The following is an 18,213-nucleotide window of genomic DNA, read 5'->3' as shown; positions in this document are numbered from 1 at the left end:
CCCAGAATTCCGCGACCATTACGCAGCTTTGCTTTAAATACCTTCTCAGGTCTTTGCTCTACATTTTTAAATTACTTTTATAATTACAATATTTTTATTCATCAAGATTTCTAAACTCAAAGCGACTCGAGTATAAAAGAAATTATTCCCTTGGCAGTGGGTTTTTATCAAGTCCGCTCCTAAGTAAATAGTAATAATAATAATAATCCGCTCCTTAGAGATTAAGTACTAAGCATAAAATTTATAAATGCAGGATTAATTTTCGAAACATTGTTTTTATTATTAAAATAAAGTAATAATTATTATAATTATTATTTTTATATTAATTTATACTTAATGATAGTTCGTCTAAGGGATTTATTTACAAGGAAAAATTTGTTGTTAAACAAATTAGTTTTGGCATAAAATTAATAGTTAAATATTTTACATATTTCCATGTTATTTTTACAGTTCATATCGGCATATTTTAATGGAAAAAACAATTTTCATCATTTGTTCACTATTTTTTTTTTAAATTCCTCATATTGCAGGATAAAAGCATTTAATAACAAAAATTCCCAGTACTTGATCACACGATAATTTTATACGGATGTGCCCAATTACTGGAGATTATCACAAATAAAATAATTAAGATTAAAATATATAACAAACGAATACTCTCAATTACGCAAAGAACAATAGATTTAATTATTAAGAAATATGATAAGTTTTTTTTTGAATCACAGTAATTAATAAATCTATTAAAAAATAATAAAAACGGCTATTAATAGTAGTAATGCTTTTATCCACAGTTAAGAATATATATAGCAAAAAAAAAAATATTTATTATCGCTGCGCGATAAAACGCAAACAAAAAACAGCTCGACAGTAAAAAAACAAATTCAATTATTTTGTTTGCTTTAAAAATACAGCGATTTTTTGCTAAATGGCAATGGCGCCAAAGATGATCACTGTTTGAATAATAAATCCAGTAATACGCAGATCGTTCATGTAATCGATGTACTCAAAAACACGAAATGTCATTAATAATTTACAATAATGTAAATCCTTTTATCAACTTTAACAAAAGAACTCATCATTATATTATATCGTCCATGTGCGCACACGTATACTACTATAAAAATGAATTTGTTGTGTATACGTATGTCTCCAAGAAGTTCCGGCCCTCTTTTTTGGCGGCGGTGTCATTATGTATATATACGTCTCACACTGATGGTTTGATAGTTTAGTATTTTCGTGCACGCGGTCAATACTTCAATACAATATATATGTAGATATTTTTTTTCTTATACAGTAAGACCGCAATCTTGATGTCTATGTCTTGGAAGCTCCGGGACGTAAATTTCTTCGTCATTTTCCGAATCATCGCTTATGTCTGAATCAGAGTCAGGCTTGTACTTTGGATTGGCACCAAACTGTACGAGCCTATTTGCTAATTGCATATTGATACACGCAGCCAATTGATACGCGGTTATTCCAGCGTAATTTGGTGTGTCGAAACAGGGCCTGCACTCATTCAATATAAAATTTAAAACAGAGTGACAGTTGGATTCAATTGCAATGTGAAGCGCCGTTTTTCCCCCTAAGCCTTCTCTTGCTTCGAGATTTGCTCCAAGTCGTAGCAACAATCGCATGATGTCTGCGTGATCATTTTTCGCGGCGATATGGATGCACATTTGTCCTGAAAAAAATAAAATAAACAATTTATTCAGCTGAATTTTCATTTATAACTGCTGTTAAGTATTTTTATGATGGATAAATAAAACTAATAAGTTTAAATGAGTGTCTGGTGGCGTCTGCTGTTGAGTTATTTCTATACCCATTCATATTCTCGCGAAAAGACATCACGGCTCTTACGTTTCATGGCTTCTGTCCAATATTTTTCAAAATCTACGAATCGTCAGACGAGTATTTCAATCGCGATAACTTTAATTAATACTCTTATTTATTTTTGTATAGACATTAAATATTATTGCTACTACAGTATTTACGTAAAAGTCTAATTTTAACACGCTGGGGAATTTTTTCTGGCGCTTACTTTTTTTATAAATAGCCGCATGCCTAAGGTGGTTTATAGATAGAACTAGGAAGACGTGGTGATTCATTGTCGGAGGACTGGCTAGTATTCCATGCTCCAAACTAGGACCGCGAAGATAAAAGTTAATCCTAAAATTAACCATCAACACATTGCATTCGCGCTCGTTGCAACGGCGCTTAAATTTCAAATACAAAAGAGTAATAAAAAATTTTAAATTACATACAAATATTTGATGGTCTAGGTACAAAAACATTGTTTCTGAGCATGTTAATGACGTTGAGAAAGTTTGAAATGAAACAATATGTGAATGTTAAATTTGGAAAGCGAGCAGGAAGAGTAGTAGATGGGAAACGGAATGAGTACGCGATGAACGCATATGTGATCCACCGACTTCTACGCTAGTGCTGGGGCTTTCCCAAGTCGAGAATGCCGACGAGCGCGGGCGCAAATAACCCTACAGGTATTTTAAAATGTCTAAAACATCTGGTCTGTCTCATCGTCGCGTGATGTAACCGCCCAGACAACTTATTCTGCTATTAATAATTCATCTCAATAACTTGGCGTTACAATAATTTTTATTAGCTCACGCAAATCATTTTTTGGTACCAGATAAAATATCAGTACAGTTTGAGCGATGATTCTTATAATTTCAAATTAACGAGCAAAAAATATTAATCCCGTTTTTCTTATAAAAAATAACGATCATAAAAATAAATAAAATAACAAAAAAAAAATAAATAAATAAATAAAATGCTGATGTCAAAGTTTCTTATGACAGTATTTAAGTATCGCTCGTTTAACTGGGGGAAAATCCCAGCCGACGAGACTGTTGGGCGAAATACCTCATCAGAAATTTTGTATCGCGTATTTTCCCAACTCCCATACACGCGTATCCTCTCTCTCTCCATTTCACTCATTCAATAAATATTTTTATAAAAAAATTTAAATATTTAAACAAGCCTTGAATGACAATACATTTATATATATCTTTGAATGAATTACTCTGCATTACACATATACCGAAAATAAAAATTATGGGCTTAAAAATTGATAAAACTTAATAATCATCCGATACTGATTAGAAACAAGTGTTTTTATTATGACGCATTTAAATTTAATCTCAATTTAAAGAAAAGACCAAGTATTTTAATCATCAGAGATAAAATTCTGAGAAATAAATTGTCAATACGAGGAATAAAATGTATACGGAACTTAAGAACGGGTCCTTGGCATTTAAAGTTTGAGAGAGTAAAATATATAGTAACAAATATGAACACGAGCAAGTGAAATCGAGGCCGGGCATTGGCATTGGCTTTGCCTCTGCTGTTAGATACATACGTACATACATGTAATATTATTCTACAATCACATTATTGACAACTACTTTTCATTAACATAAATCTTAAATACTATGACAATGCGCACATTGTTTTATATAAAATATGACAGTAACGCAGTAATAAGCAATTTCTCGGTAAATAATTAACTCGATTATTATTCCAAGTGACGGCATGTGGGAATTCCGCGGTCCGAAGGTTGCAAATATGATAAGCCAAAGCTATTATATATATTACAAGCTTACAGACATCTATATTGTTAATAATATGAGGCTATTTGGGACATTTAACTGATGGACGATAACGTTTCGTTATACGTTTAACTGTGACGTAAAATCCGAGGAAAATACAGTGAAATTAATCACGGTTTATTGATTATTATTGTTTTTTTTTCTTGCCAACATCGCGTATTGTTTTGTTGTTTTTACATGAAAAATAATAAATAGATTTAATAATAAGGATGACGATAATTATTATAATGAGCAGCTCTAAAAGTATAAACTTAACAACGGTAAGACACGTGGAAGATTCGAAAATATGAGAGCGTTGGGTTTCATCATTCCGTTAAGCATCGGAGACTTGGGGATTTCCCACACTTACATGTATACGTTCGTTTTTTTTAACTTGTGTGAGTGTAATTTCTAAAATAAAACTTTTCGATCTCTATTAATTTATATCCTCAATTATAATTTTATCACATTAATTTTAATTATTTTTTATATTTATATTTAGTATTTATGTTTTATGAGCGAATTTTATGATACTTAAGTTAGCCGAGGTCTGATAATTTATCATTTTTTTTAGAAACGATAAATTATTAAAAAAAATTGCACCTTTAATTTTTTTAATTTTCTCCATAAGCATATTTTTATTTTTTCAAGTAATTGAATTGTTGGAAAAAAAAAATCCGGAAATTTTTAATTGTCCTACACTTCAGGGACATTAAATTTTTTATACTTTTGACTCACGCTCAGGTAAAGAAAATTAGGAAAAAAGAAAGGTATTGAGAGATAAATGGTTACGGCAGTAAATAATAGAAAGGCAAAGAAACTACTCGACGTACCTTTATAGTTACGTTGTTCTAAATCCTGTGGTAAAGCGGGAATTTTGCAATTTGGCCCCAGGTGAGAACGCTCGAAGTTTGAGAGCGGGTCCGTCAGAGCGTAAGCTGAATATAAATCTCCCGTTATGCAGGCTAAGTGAAGTGGAGTATTGCCTTCAATGTCCCGGACAGATGGATTTGCGCCTCCGAGAATCAATCGTCTGGTGATTCTCACTTGGTTAGTAAGTACGGCCAAGTGTAATGGACTCTGTCCATGGTCATTTAGAATGTCCAGGAGACGGGAATCTGGCGCCATTTCAATAAGTTTCCATGCAGCTTCCTCGAAGCCTCCATAAATAATTGCCACGTGCAGTTGTCTGTTGATAGTAAAAACAATAAGTTATTAAAATAAAAATAAAAATTAAAATTAAATTTAAATAAAATATCAATGAGACTTACGTATCACCATCGCTGTTTTGTTGGTAGTACAGCTGCCATTGAAGAACCTTTGGCGGAAATGATTTTTTCTGGTCGTTATCCTCTTCTTTGTCCTCGATGGGCTCCAGTGCGGGCTCTGATTGTGTCAGACTCTTTCCCTGGAGCGGGTTCAGAGACACCTTTTGCAAATCCATACTCAAACTTTCGCAGATGCCGAGATCAAGACCACTGTCGACTTGAATTGATTTGTCATCAGCAACTTGACACTTTGAAAACGGAGCGTCAACGTCCTCTTGGCCTTCGCATTCAAGCTCAGTATCTTTCTCGTCGATGTAAGACGAAAGAGATGAGCTCAGAAGCTCACCGCTGAGCTCGGAAGAACTCAAAATAATATTTCCAGATGAAAGGAAACCCGAGTCGACAGTTCCCGAGTCCTGCTCCCCAACTTTTTTATCGTTATCTGAAACATTCTTGTCCATTGATTGCTTTGCTCCTGATTGTCTCCACATTTTAATGTTATTATTATTATTATTATTATTATTAATAAATAAAAATAAATTGCTCAAACACTTGTTTTATTGTTAATAAATAAATAAATATATATATGTATATATAATTATTTGAAATTGTCTATTAAAATAAAAATGGCGTTCGATATCATCAGCAGTTAATTCGTTCGTTGTTATAAATAATTATTTAAAATTTTAAATCGCGCACAAGTTTTCAACACAAATATCAATGGCTCCTATGTTGAGACCAGTGGCAAGACAACACAAGTATTTGCGTTTCGCAATCTAGTTCGTTCGACTCGTAATAATTTTAAAATAATTCAAATTTTTTTTATTTATATTTCACTAATATCAGCAATTAATTTAAATTACTAAAATAATATTTAGTAAAGCACAATTATAAAAAAACTTTGGGATTTCTATGCTACCATAACCAAACAAACTTGCTGCTGTTCGACAACAGACTGGGTGAATGCTATCTCGTACTGGCTTGTAATGGAGTTCCGAAAGCCGACAGCAGCGCGCAAGTGAGCGGAGTTTGAACTTTTTAAACCAAGGGAAAAACCCGACTTGGCCTTTACTTTGAGACCGATTGTTAGATTATACAGTAAACTAGAAACCTATTATATATTTAATATATATAATATATGTAGATATATTAAGTACATTTTCGATAGCAACAATAATGTAGATTTGAATTTATGATAAATGTAAATGTAGCAGACGTTAGATAAATTTAAAAATTATAAATAAATAAAGTCAGTAACTAGTAAAATTAAATTTTAAAAAATGCGCATTTAACAAATTTTGAACTTGAGTGCATTTTTTTTTAATTTTATACTGAAAGCCGATGGCGAATAAATTTTGAATTTTTAAAAATGATAAATTATAAAAAAAATTGCGCCTGTAGTTTTTTATATTTTTTACATGGGTATATTTTGAATTTTTTTTTTTTTGTAATTAATTTGTAGGAAAAAAAATTTTACTTGATGATCTTAAAATTTAATAATCATTCATTGTCAAAATGGGAAAATGACGTATGTATATATATATTTATATTGCAATTAGGTCTGCAGGTATGTTTGAAGAGCACATGGCACTTGAAAAGTATTGAGTGCTAAGGGTGGAAGGTAAAAGAATTAAATGTATATTATTTTACGGTTTGAGATATTACCTGCGGGTAAGTATGGGTTTCCCCATTATTTTTCCCAGGGGTATTCTCCATTATAAAGGGATGCCATATGGAGCAATATAATCTTTACAACAACTAGTTACCTAAGTGCTGTAATGAAATAGTCAAACAATGCTGAATAAAAGTTTTCCCAGGCGATTTACGAATTTATTTTAGTCAATCTAAATTGTTGTAATTATTTACTTTTATATATTTAATGATACTGAAGTTAGTCGGAGTAATAATTTTTTTAAAAACGATAAATTACAAAAAAAAAGTATTTTTTAAAATTGCATGCGCAGGTTTTCAGTTTTTTTTTTTTAACTCGATTTGTTGAAAAGAATTTAAAAATTGTTAGTTGTCTATTGACCAGGGTCATGCATTTTATTGCAGATAATTAATTATTGATGAATTATTAGCAGGTTTTCAATAAACTTCTGATGATTTGATAACGATAAGAAATATGACGTCGAGCGCATCGATTACGAATGAGTTGGTTTGAGTAAAACGTTAATAAATTATTAATAATTTTATTTTTTTGACCTTTCTTACAATTCTTATATTTATAAATATTTTATTGTTGTATATTTATATATATTTATTGATACAAATAAAAGATTATAAATTTAGGATGACAACAAGTAAACGTAGTAATAATCTGGGAAAATCCTGAATTGAGATACCATTGGTAAATACAATATTTTTAATGCCGGGGGAAACACATAAGGTGATATGACGTTTAATTTAAAATGATTGTGTGAACTAAAAAATTTTGAATTTATGACAATGTAATTTGGACAACTGTTTAAATGACACGTGGACTTTATTTTATCTATGGTATGTTACTTATTATTACGCACATACTTTACATTATTAATTCTAAGAATAATAAGTTTTATTTATAAAACACATCGTTTGATTATTAAATATATATATGTATATATAAATATAACATTAAAGTTATTATTATAAAAAGCAAAAAAACCTAAATATTTCTAACCATTTTATTTTAACACCGATGATTGAGCAATTTAAAGAATGTATTGAAACAATCAGCAATTTATTTTTTTAGATTAAAAAAATCCAATTAAAAGTTGCAATAAAAATTTATAAATATAATTTTCAAATGCTATGTAATACTATTATCTAATTTTATTTTTTTTTTTTTTTCAAAATAATAAAAATTCCGAAACATTACACTCATTGATTAAAAATATAGTTAACACTTATTTATAAAAATTAATCGTCTTTTAACGAATCAGAATTACCAGTTATTAAAAATTATAAATAAAATTTGTTCACTTTATCTTATTAAAACTTACCGATAACGTTTTGGCGAAATAATAACCACTTAAATATATATAACTTCAATATAACGTTATAAGAAATAAAATAAATAATAATATTTAATTACAAACTGGGTTTTGATAAATTTAAATTATAGATTCACTGATGTTACTCCAAGAGATGCTTGACATGCGACTGGCACTTCACTATTCCTGTGATGAAATAAACTTTGGTGCCTCTGCTGTTCAATGAACTATACTAGCTACCCTTAAGTACGGGCGTATAGTTATTCCCTGGGCTCGACTCCCACTCCAGTACGGGATATCCCCATACAGTTTTACGGTACGGAAAATATACCACCAGGACCATCAATTGTTCTATTGGTGCCACCAGCATCAGGCCGTCCCATCTAATAAAGCCGGAGTGTACACATACTATGAGGGACTAGTAAAGTACTTACTACTTAGACTAGACCTTGTTGGAAAATACATTATTTTCTGGCTCCAGTATTTCAACCCAGCTCACATATATCTATATATATATTATTCAAAGTTTGCTCTGTCCCTTGTGCTCTCCACGTGGAACTCGTAAAAGTTTATTAGAAAAATTTTCCCCTATTTGTATATTTACATAAACCGTTTAAACTTTTAAAACACTCAAATGTTGTTTTTATTCTTTCCATTATGTATTACATATTGTGTGTACTTTTTACTTATTAATTTACATATACATATTTATTTTTTAAATAAGAGATTGAAAAATTTTTACAACTGTCATTAATTATATACACATTTTAATTTTAAAAATAATAAATTGTAAAAAAATAAATAAATAAATTTTCCAGATTTGAAAATCTAGATCTCGTTTGTAGACTGAGTTGTCTGATTAGCGCTTTCAATAGTAAGCTGATGCTGAATTGTAACAGTAGACAGAGTCTGTAAGCTCCTACTGCGCCGAGGACCCTGAAAATCTCTATTATCGTTAGTCGCATTACCGTCGACATTATTCAAACTTGTCGCAACATGTAATTCTTGTTTTGCCAATAATTTACCAGAATTGCAAGCTGCTGCGGAAGCTCTACCAACAGATCTAGCCTCCGGCGTGCTTTTTAACATGTAACAACGTCGATGCGGACTGTGACGGCTGTTTGCGCTGCCATAGCCACTGCTCGAGGATGCAGTACGCTCGGGGGCGGTTCTGTCAATTGCAGGTTGAGCCACCGCAGCAATTGCAACTTCCCGGGGTTTCTTTGGGACCCGAATACCTCGTTGCTTTATACTTGAGCCAAGAATTACTCCTACGTTCCCGGCACTCTGTAATCAAATGCAATTCCAGTCTATTAATTTAAATTAATAAAAAAAAAAAAAAAAAATGAAAAAAAAAAAAATATGTAACTAAATAAATCTTCTTTTCAATCGTCCCATAAATTGAAAATGATATATATTAATAGTTATAGAAAATTTAATCATAAGGTTTCCATATTCATATTTTTTTTAATGGAAATAAAAAAAAAAGAAATAAATACTAGACCAGGAAAAATATTTTATATATTAGAAATGATTGATTTTTATTCCCATCATCTATAGATATATTACTTGTCTTGAGTCATCTGATCGTGAGTAGAATATATAAATAAAAATAAAATTAATTAAATATATGACAAGAGAAAAAAAACAGATTACCTTACGGTTACTTTTAGATCTATTTGATTTTTCAGATCGCCGACAAAGAATCTGCTTAACACTTTGACGGAAATTGCGTGTCATGAAACAATAGACAACGGGGTTGAGTGCACTATTTGCGTGGCCAAGATACAGGCAATAAGGAAGTACAATTGGAATCACTCTGCCTTCATCTACAAATAAAATTTACCGTGCGATAAAACAAATGTCTGTTTACACACTGACCAGTACAAAAGGGTCTTACACACGACGCCGAGGTCAACGAGTAACCGCAGGACGTTGTAGGGTAACCAGCACAGTGCGAAGAGGATGGCTAGTGTCAGTAAAATCCATGCCACCCGTTTGCGCTCACGCATTAATCTAAAACCCTTTAAATTCAAAATTGATTTATCTACTGATAGCAAAACTCTCTGATAAAAGATCATTTATTGACAGAAAATCTGTGTACAATATATATAATATAAAAATAAGACTGCATTCTTTGATACGTGATATAGTATAATGTGATAAAAAATATATGACCGTAATATGACAGAATGAATAAATTCAGAGCACAATATTTATGTATTTTATATTTACTGGACACTTTATTTTCGGTCAACTTGTTTTATTTATATCATATAATATAATGTATTCATTTATATTTTATTTGTTAGCTTTTAATTAATTTTATTACTAAATGAATGTCCAGTAATTGGTACATTGTAAAAAATTGTCGGAGTGAATGCGAAGCAAATGACTGTTCATTTATTTAATCCCCTCGGAAAAAAGTCAATCTGAAGTAGAGTTTATTTTAGTATTAAAACTCCGAATCGGAGTAAATGCAGATTTAAATAAAATCCAGATCACTCCGAATTCTCTCCCATTTTTTTGCAGCGCAGCAGTTCCCGCCCGGGAGGATAAATAAGGATTTTAAATATAAAAATGTTTTTACGGCTTAAAAAACACACATTGCAGTATTTATTCATGATTTATGGACTACATTAAAATTACTTGCATTAGTATTATTATTATTAATGAAATAAAAAATTAATGGATGCGCTTTAATAAGCTGCGTTTACTTGAAAGTTTTTTTTTTAACGAAATGGTTTTTATCTTCGTGTGTATTTTAATTGGGAAGGTTTTTCCGTTCAAAAAGACACTCATTTACGAGCATGTTAAAATCATCGTAGAACTTGCATGGGAAAAAATGAGGATAAGAAGTCTAGTAAGCCGATGAAAGTTCAAAATATTTTTATGCTATACTACATATATTATTATATTCTCAAAAGTTATTGATGAGCTTTAATAAAAATTACTCTTGCCCATAGTATAATTGTAGTGAGGCATTCAAATTTTTTGGAGACTCATCAGCCTGTTTTAAGTTCTGCCCGGCAACATAACAAATTGCTAGACATTTTACCCTCATTTTTCTTCGAATATTGTGAAAATAAGTGCCTCGAAAATTTAATAAAATATATTAACATTTTTTTACCGTTGGATGTTCACACACATGCGAATCATCAGATAATATATTGCAGCAGACAAGTGTAGATTATAACATTACCATACATTACATCGGATTATTTAATCAAGATGTTGATATAAAATGTTTGGAAAGTATTTTTCTTTTGAATTTGAATTCACGATAAAATAATTAATGCACCTTTATCTTTAAATAAACGAGAGAAAGAAAATACCAAAGAGGAGCAATTAATATCACGATTTAATTTAAATCACGATTTTTAGGCGAGAGTAGAGCATACCTGCGCGCATCGCGCTTAAGGCATGTAATATAAACGTAAAACACTCTTTGAGTTACTATTTGCGTATTCGGTTGGTCTTAATTAAACTGCTTTTAGAGCTCTAATTATTAATATACAATTGTTGAGCGGAATATATACAGACATGCATCAAATAATACATATGCAGTTGAAATGTCTTTTGTAGTATAATAATATACCGGATGGTCGGGAGGTAAAATAATAAGCGACGCTTTATAGAAATCTTGTGTCTGAAATTAATATTACAGTTGATTTCACCCATCGGTCGCCTACATAATGCCGTATAACATCTCTGGCCGACGATTATTATTCGAAATAGTGGTCATGTACGTTCAATTGATCTCGTAATGTAACGTTAGTAAAGAGATCATGTTTTGTAACTGTAATATGAGATAAATAGACATCAAATTACTGACGTACTATCTATATTGATATCCAATCAATGTTGGCTATATATATTTAAGTTTTTCATATTTATTTCTTACTTAATTTACTACTTGTCATAAATAGGGTAGAGGTACCGTTTTTGACCACCAGGGTCAAAAAAATAAGTTGAATTTGACTTTTTTGACTTAAACTTAAATCAACTAAGCTAAAACCAAATCAAAAAAAGTCAAATTTCATTTATTTTCTGACCCGGGTAATAAAGTAATTTGTAAAAGACGCAATGTCATAATTAATTTTTAAAATTTGTATAATGATACTTTTATCACATTGTTACTATTTAAATTTTATTTTATACTTTTCCATCAATTAAAATAAAGTATTAAATGTCCGAAAATGGAGCAGTGGCCACAAATGCTACCTCTACACTTTATGTATATTTTTTCGCTGGAAAACAATTTTGGGATTATATAAAAAAAAAAAAAATATATATATATATATATATATATAAATAATATTTAAAAATATATAAAGATAAAACCTGTTGTGAGCTTGCACTTCCCACGTTGCTATCATAATCAAACGGCGGTTTTCTAGCACACAAAGTTCTGCCCATCAGTGAATAAGTCAAGATCACGATGAATCCTAGATAAGAGAATTCAAATTTATGTATGCTCTGCATAAATTCACAAAAAAAGAATAAAAATAAAAAAAATAAAGATGAACAAGGCAAAATAAATAAATAAAATAATATATATTGTAAAATTATGCCCACCGGGAATTGCGTAAACTAGTACAAAGCAGAAGGTTCCAAAGACGTATGCGTGAATCCCGAGGGGTTTAAAATCCTCCGAGCAAACTTGAAGAACCGGTGGTTGGACGATTTTGAAACTTTTATTTTCTCCCGACTTCACCAGAAGAGTAATGTTCAATTGTGAATTTAGATTCTCAAGTGATACCTAGACAAGTTATTTCGATAAATTAATTTATTATCAACATTTGGATAAATGGATACGATTGCCGTCGAGTTAAATGGATGATGATGATAGCTAATGATATGTGTGAACATCAGGCAAAAGCGTTTGTCTCACTTGAATTTGTTGACTTACCGCTTTGAACAATGGAGCAAATATACTGAGCGCGATAAACCAAAGTGCTATGATAATCATTATAGTGCTTTTACGATTAAACACTCTGTGAAGGGCTATCGGGCTTCGGATTGCCAGATATCTATCAATACTCATGGCCGTTATCGTGAACACAGAAGCTGCGACGGCAACACCTTTAGAAAAAAAGTAACGGCACATCATTAAAAATAAAACAGTTTGTCCAAATGTCAAAGTATGTTCATAAAAAAATTTATAAACATTAAAAAAAATGAAAAATTACTGAGGCATGGATATAATTGGTTCGCTCAATCTTTAATGCGGAGAATTATTCAGTACAAAAAGACTAATTGAGATAACGATCATTATTCCGGTTGCCAGACTTATTAAATTGTTAAATTTATTTAGTCGGGCAAATAGTCTCGTTAAATTATCGATTTCGCGCTACTACTGCTCTGAAATAAACGTCAAAGGTCGTACTCTGATTAAACGAGACGCAGAGTATATTTGAGTGTACAATAGAAAGATGAGGGACTGCTGGTTTATCTGGGATCTGGCGATCGCTCGATCACCATCCAGATAAATTTATCTGAGAGACCTTTACTTTTTTACTCTGTTCTACTTACCCTGAAGATAAAAGAAAAGCTTGCACATTATTTCACCGTAATTCCATATTATCGAAATAGCTTGGCTTACAGACATTGGCATGCAGATAAGTGTCACCAGGAGATCAGCTACAGACAAATTTACCACGAAATAATTTGTTACGCTGTAAAAAAAAATTATTACGTCTGAGCATATGTTTTTATATATATGATATCAAGTCGGCGAACTGTATTAATATAAATATAAATTTTCGCCATTTTTATATTTTTAAAGTGCGGTATTAAATTGTAACATTTTTATTTTTAAAATAAATAAACGTTTTTTCATCACTTTTTTTATGTTTTTTTTTTTTTTTTCGCTGCACTTGCATCGGGATATTGATATTATTTTTACGGTTGACTTCATTTGTTGTAACGGATCGTATGGTCAAAAGTTGTTGCGATTTTTTGTTAGCTTCGAAAAGAAAAAAAAATTTTTTAAAATAGTTATCATTTTTATTTTAAAAAAAATATTTAGATTGCAGAGTAAATAAATTTTTGATAAAAGCTGTTGTTTTATATTTTGTAAAAATTCATTTTAAAAACCCGCGGAGTAAAAGCAAATACATTTTTATTTATTGACAACAATTTGTCGTAGAATTTATGAAATAAATATCAAAACAATATTCTATAAAATATATAATTCGTTGATAATAAAATTTATGTATACTGATATTTATTTTCAATTACAAATGAAAAAGCTTTCCAACTATTCCTTAGAGCCTTTAAAAAACTCCAGGGTATAGATTTTATGAATATATATGCTCTTCTACTTATTATCATTTCAAATAATAAGTAAGTACATCCATAATTTGACAGCCGGAAAAATCCGTAAAAGAAACTGTGGGAAACTTAAAAGCTAAAATGCTAATACACCGAGTTTACGTCTGCCATACTACAAATTATACAAATGTACCAGCAAAAATATTATTCTCTCTTCAAGCATCATAAATTCTACGGCTGTGAGACTTTATGACTTGCTTGGCAATAATTTCATAAGGTCCTTAATGTTTTCCCGTCGACACATCGTTCACACGTGTGCGCCTATCTATCCTAATATTTACAAATATGTGTCTATAATGATAATACCCGTGGGAATGTTTTTCCATGAGAACAGAAAAGTACCCGAGTCTCCAGAGAAAATTTTCAACAACATTGCAATTCAAATTTTTTGACCATACCTGCCGCAACTTTAAATTCTTGCCCTGTTTACAGGGGACAAAGTCGCTCGATCGTTTCTTTTATGAGAAAGCACAGGATAAAAATTAGCCCATGCGGTATTTTCTCACCAGCAGAGGAAAAATTTCCACTTGTCGATACAGATCTGGTGAAAAATTGCAAACACGCCACGGAAGTAAGCTGCCTTTGGCTCGAGTAGGCAATTACACACATGGCTTGTAATGTGCTACTTTCTTCCCGAGGTGTGTAATATACTATTTTCGAAAATTAAAACATGTAAATATGAAAAAATAAAATACCTGCGCATATACTGAAATTTAATGACAACGATGATAACGATTAAATTTGCAGTAACAGCCAATAGAATGGTAGGGATGTACAGTGATATCAAGAAATAATCCGTATCGTTGGTTAAGCTCTTGTAAAAGTTTTCAAGGACTTCTGACATCTTCTCTATTTCTAGACTCCTGGTGATATTTGCTTCCAACTCGGAGATTACTTCGCCTAGAGACACCTCCATTATTCCTACGTGATCAAAATGTTTATGGTCAGTTGCTTCATTCCCTCTTATATTCATCTCATAGATATGTAGATATATATATATACATGTAAATGTGAAATGCATTTTATCATGGTCATGGGGATAAAACAAGGGGTGTTTTTCTTTCATCTGGCTTAAACATTATTATCTTAACTTAAAATTCATTCGTAATTAATTGAGTCGCCTTAAGTGTAAGCCAGCGGTCATATGTTGTCCCATAAATCACTTGTGATTATTATTAATTTTTTATTTTACCCTCTAGTAATTCGTCGCAAAGGAAAACTGATGATCATTACCGCGTGCTGTGGTAGCAAATGAGAAAAAATATTTTACGAGGAAAGCAATAAAAAATAATCTCGGACTCGATTTAATTTTAATAAAATAACGCTTGGTAAACAGCTAAAGGTAATATTAATATTATTTTATCTCGTTATATATTTCTTGTTTTTAATTTAATTAAAAGATAAAAAAAATTAGGGTAAAAAAAAAATTTTTATGTAAAAAAGTACACATATATTTTAATTTATTTTTTAATTTCTCTACTATTATTATTGACTATAAATAAAAATACAATCGAAATATATATTTTATTCTAAGAATAATCTGCATGCACGTGGATAAATATTCAGCTGTATACTTACGTCAAAATAATTTAATCGAGTGGCTAAGAAAATTAAACACAATCGCAATTTATTGATTCATTATTAAACACACGAAATATATTATTTCAAATTTTTTAAACAATTTCCGACACTTTATTATTTTTTTTCTACCATTTAATTCAAACATTTTTACCCCAAATTTTTTTATATTTCAGTAATCGAAAAATTTATTTGATGAATAATAAATAAAACTTTCTTTTCACATAAATTAAATCACGACAGGTGATGTATGAATGTCTACGGCAAACTGATAGATGGAATGAACAGAAGAAATAAGTTTGATGCTCGAATCTGGAGGAATCGCGCGGGAGTTGTGCAACGCATGCGCTATCATTTAATATCATCAAATATATCAATAAATAAAATTTGTTTATCAAAATTTTTTTTTTATTTTGTGCCCACGTTGATTATAAATATCTGCAAACCATTACCAACATGGCTATTGTTTTTGTTAAAGAAATTGTCTGCATTACAAACAAGTACTCATTTGAACCATCGTTCTTATGAATTCAATACGTTTTTGTTATGCTCCTAAAAATCCTTTTTATTTTTTTTTTTAATTTAATTAATCATCAATACTAATTAGGAATATTAAAAAACCATCGCGGGTATAATTTTGAAGGCTTAATTTCATGTAGAGCATAATAAAGTTCTATAGTCATGGATTCATCGCATGAAGAATAACCAGGTATGTCGTTATAGCTCCAACAATCTGTAAATAAATATGACGAAAAATTTTCTGTTTAATTTTTTTTTTAATTCAGAATATTTCAATACAAATAAATAAAAGGAAATACTCAGACCGATAGTAGCAGAGGTAAATCGACTCGTATCAGTCCTGCTGCTGCGGAGAAATGTAATTTTTTTAAGTAGAAATATGCTATGACTTCAATGTTATCCTAAAAAATATTATTATTTAATTGTTATTAATAAAAATAATTATAGAAGTAATAAAAACTTACGAGATTTTTTTTTCTTCGCATAGATGGATGAGGAGCGAATGTTGATCTTGCAATATTGTTAGCTTTTGCAGCCGTGAAATGACTTAACGCTGAGATGATCAGTAAATTAACAGCACAGGCAGTAACAGAAAATGAGTCTCTAATTACGAAGTACAATTGCTGCTCAGCTTGCATTGTGGTGAGAGTATAAATCCGGGATAAACCGTTCAAAAAACTTATTGTTATCCAGAAAAACAGTTGGGTCGAGTAGACTCGGTTCACTTCTTCAGCTGCTGTTACCAAGAGGTAATGCAGCCACCAAATCTCTTGGAGATTCATGATCCCTCTTTCAGGATACACTATTATGCTAAGTCCTATACAAATTTATTACAATAAAATTATTATAACTTTAAATTCTTATTAGTGCAAAGTTATGAATTATTATTATCAGCAACACTTGATCTGAATTGCAAAATCAGTGCTTTGGTTTTAGTTCATTGATATACTTTGGCAGAAAATTTTACTGCTATGTGAATAGCACAAGAGAATTAAATTAGACGGTCAATTACTTTAGTTAATTTTATGACATCATCAAAGAGGATCAGAATATATTATTATATATTTTATTTAATAAATTAACGATATGGAAAAAGTTTACCCTCTTCTGTTACCATGTTACTAAAAGTTTCCTTTGTAGTGCGAATAATGTTATTGACATATTCATATATTTACTTTTATGTGATATCACACTTAGTAAAATGTATTTTACTAAATTTTGTACCAGAGATTTTTTAATTTTACATGAAATCAGCAAACGACTAAAATCGTGAATATTTATATGAGAGCACGGAAGAATTCGTGAATTTGATCACCAATAATAATAATGATGATTAATATTCATACCTCTGGGATTATTTATCTGCAAAATAACGTTATCTAAATGGTCAAATCGTTGATAAAGTAGAAGTAACATTCCAATAAATTTCATTATCTGCATTGACATCGTAACGTTGACAACAGAGTAAGCGACAGCGTTAAAAATAAAATCACTTTTTTCACACATGTAAGTAAAGTAACCGACGACTGTCCAATACATCACAACAATAAAAACAACTAAGTGACAGGCATTAATCATTTTATTATTTATTTTTTCCCTGAACTTTATCGCATAGTCAAAAGTATAAATTCGAGACACTGTTACGTTTAAAAATCCATTGTAAATCATCGAGATCACGCCGTCAGTAAGTATGCAAATGTAGTAGAGACAGCTGCGTACAAAAATAAGCAACCGCAATTTGAACTCAACTTTATGGTATACGTTTATGTAAAAATCAAATATGCAAATGCAGCCAATTATTGTTCCAACAAAAATCGAATATACGAGACCCATTTTTGTTATTATCAATTTACGATCAGTTACTCGATGAGGAGCACAACCGAATATTCTGGCGGCCACTAAAAGTGGTCTTATGTTGTCCAAAATTGCCAT

General features: G+C 30.6%; 3 protein-coding genes across 3 annotated transcripts; all 3 read right to left on the bottom strand.

Annotated features, from left to right (window-relative positions):
- Window positions 1-343: 343 nt before the first annotated feature.
- On the bottom strand, window positions 344-5,826 carry LOC103575229 (NF-kappa-B inhibitor cactus). The gene is made up of 3 exons (XM_014443798.2): window positions 4,877-5,826; window positions 4,439-4,794; window positions 344-1,681 (listed from the first exon to the last, which is right to left on the bottom strand). The coding sequence occupies exons 1-3, from the start codon at window positions 5,362-5,364 to the stop codon at window positions 1,287-1,289; spliced, it is 1,239 nt and encodes a 412-aa protein (XP_014299284.1). The 5' UTR covers window positions 5,365-5,826; the 3' UTR covers window positions 344-1,286.
- Window positions 5,827-8,676: 2,850 nt separating this feature from the next.
- On the bottom strand, window positions 8,677-15,843 carry LOC103575230 (gastrin/cholecystokinin type B receptor-like). Its single transcript, XM_008554936.2, has 9 exons — window positions 15,763-15,843; window positions 14,880-15,105; window positions 13,384-13,526; window positions 12,761-12,933; window positions 12,427-12,610; window positions 12,193-12,296; window positions 9,749-9,872; window positions 9,505-9,677; window positions 8,677-9,135 (listed from the first exon to the last, which is right to left on the bottom strand). Exons 2-9 carry the CDS (start codon window positions 15,098-15,100, stop codon window positions 8,677-8,679), a joined length of 1,581 nt encoding a protein of 526 aa, XP_008553158.2. The 5' UTR covers window positions 15,101-15,105; window positions 15,763-15,843.
- A 598-nt stretch (window positions 15,844-16,441) lies between these two features.
- LOC103575231 (uncharacterized) lies at window positions 16,442-18,213 on the bottom strand. The gene is made up of 4 exons (XM_008554937.1): window positions 17,628-18,213; window positions 16,746-17,098; window positions 16,587-16,682; window positions 16,442-16,495 (listed from the first exon to the last, which is right to left on the bottom strand). Exons 1-4 carry the CDS (start codon window positions 18,211-18,213, stop codon window positions 16,442-16,444), a joined length of 1,089 nt encoding a protein of 362 aa, XP_008553159.1.

Source organism: Microplitis demolitor, chromosome 3 (genome assembly GCF_026212275.2).
Source record: "Microplitis demolitor isolate Queensland-Clemson2020A chromosome 3, iyMicDemo2.1a, whole genome shotgun sequence".
Taxonomy (NCBI): domain Eukaryota; kingdom Metazoa; phylum Arthropoda; class Insecta; order Hymenoptera; family Braconidae; genus Microplitis; species Microplitis demolitor.
This window is presented reverse-complemented; position numbering and strand designations above follow the sequence as displayed.

Bases quoted from the DNA above. Each gene is read 5' to 3' on its own strand.
- LOC103575230 (XM_008554936.2), bottom strand. From the start codon at position 15,100: ATGGAGGTGTCTCTAGGCGAAGTAATCTCCGAGTTGGAAGCAAATATC. The intron at 12,934-13,383 runs GTAAGTAGAACA...TTTTTTCTAAAG, and splicing joins GCTTTTCTTTTATCTTCAGG to GTGTTGCCGTCGCAGCTTCT. The intron at 9,678-9,748 runs GTAAGACCCTTT...TTTTATTTGTAG, and splicing joins CGTTGACCTCGGCGTCGTGT to ATGAAGGCAGAGTGATTCCA.
- LOC103575229 (XM_014443798.2), bottom strand. From the start codon at position 5,364: ATGTGGAGACAATCAGGAGCAAAGCAATCAATGGACAAGAATGTTTCA. The intron at 4,795-4,876 runs GTAAGTCTCATT...TACTATCAACAG, and splicing joins CAAAACAGCGATGGTGATAC to ACAACTGCACGTGGCAATTA. The intron at 1,682-4,438 runs GTACGTCGAGTA...TATTTTTTTCAG, and splicing joins AGAACAACGTAACTATAAAG to GACAAATGTGCATCCATATC.
- LOC103575231 (XM_008554937.1), bottom strand. From the start codon at position 18,213: ATGGCAATTTTGGACAACATAAGACCACTTTTAGTGGCCGCCAGAATA. The intron at 17,099-17,627 runs GTATGAATATTA...AAATTTGTATAG, and splicing joins GCAGATAAATAATCCCAGAG to GACTTAGCATAATAGTGTAT. The intron at 16,496-16,586 runs GTCTGAGTATTT...ATTTATTTACAG, and splicing joins ATTTACCTCTGCTACTATCG to ATTGTTGGAGCTATAACGAC.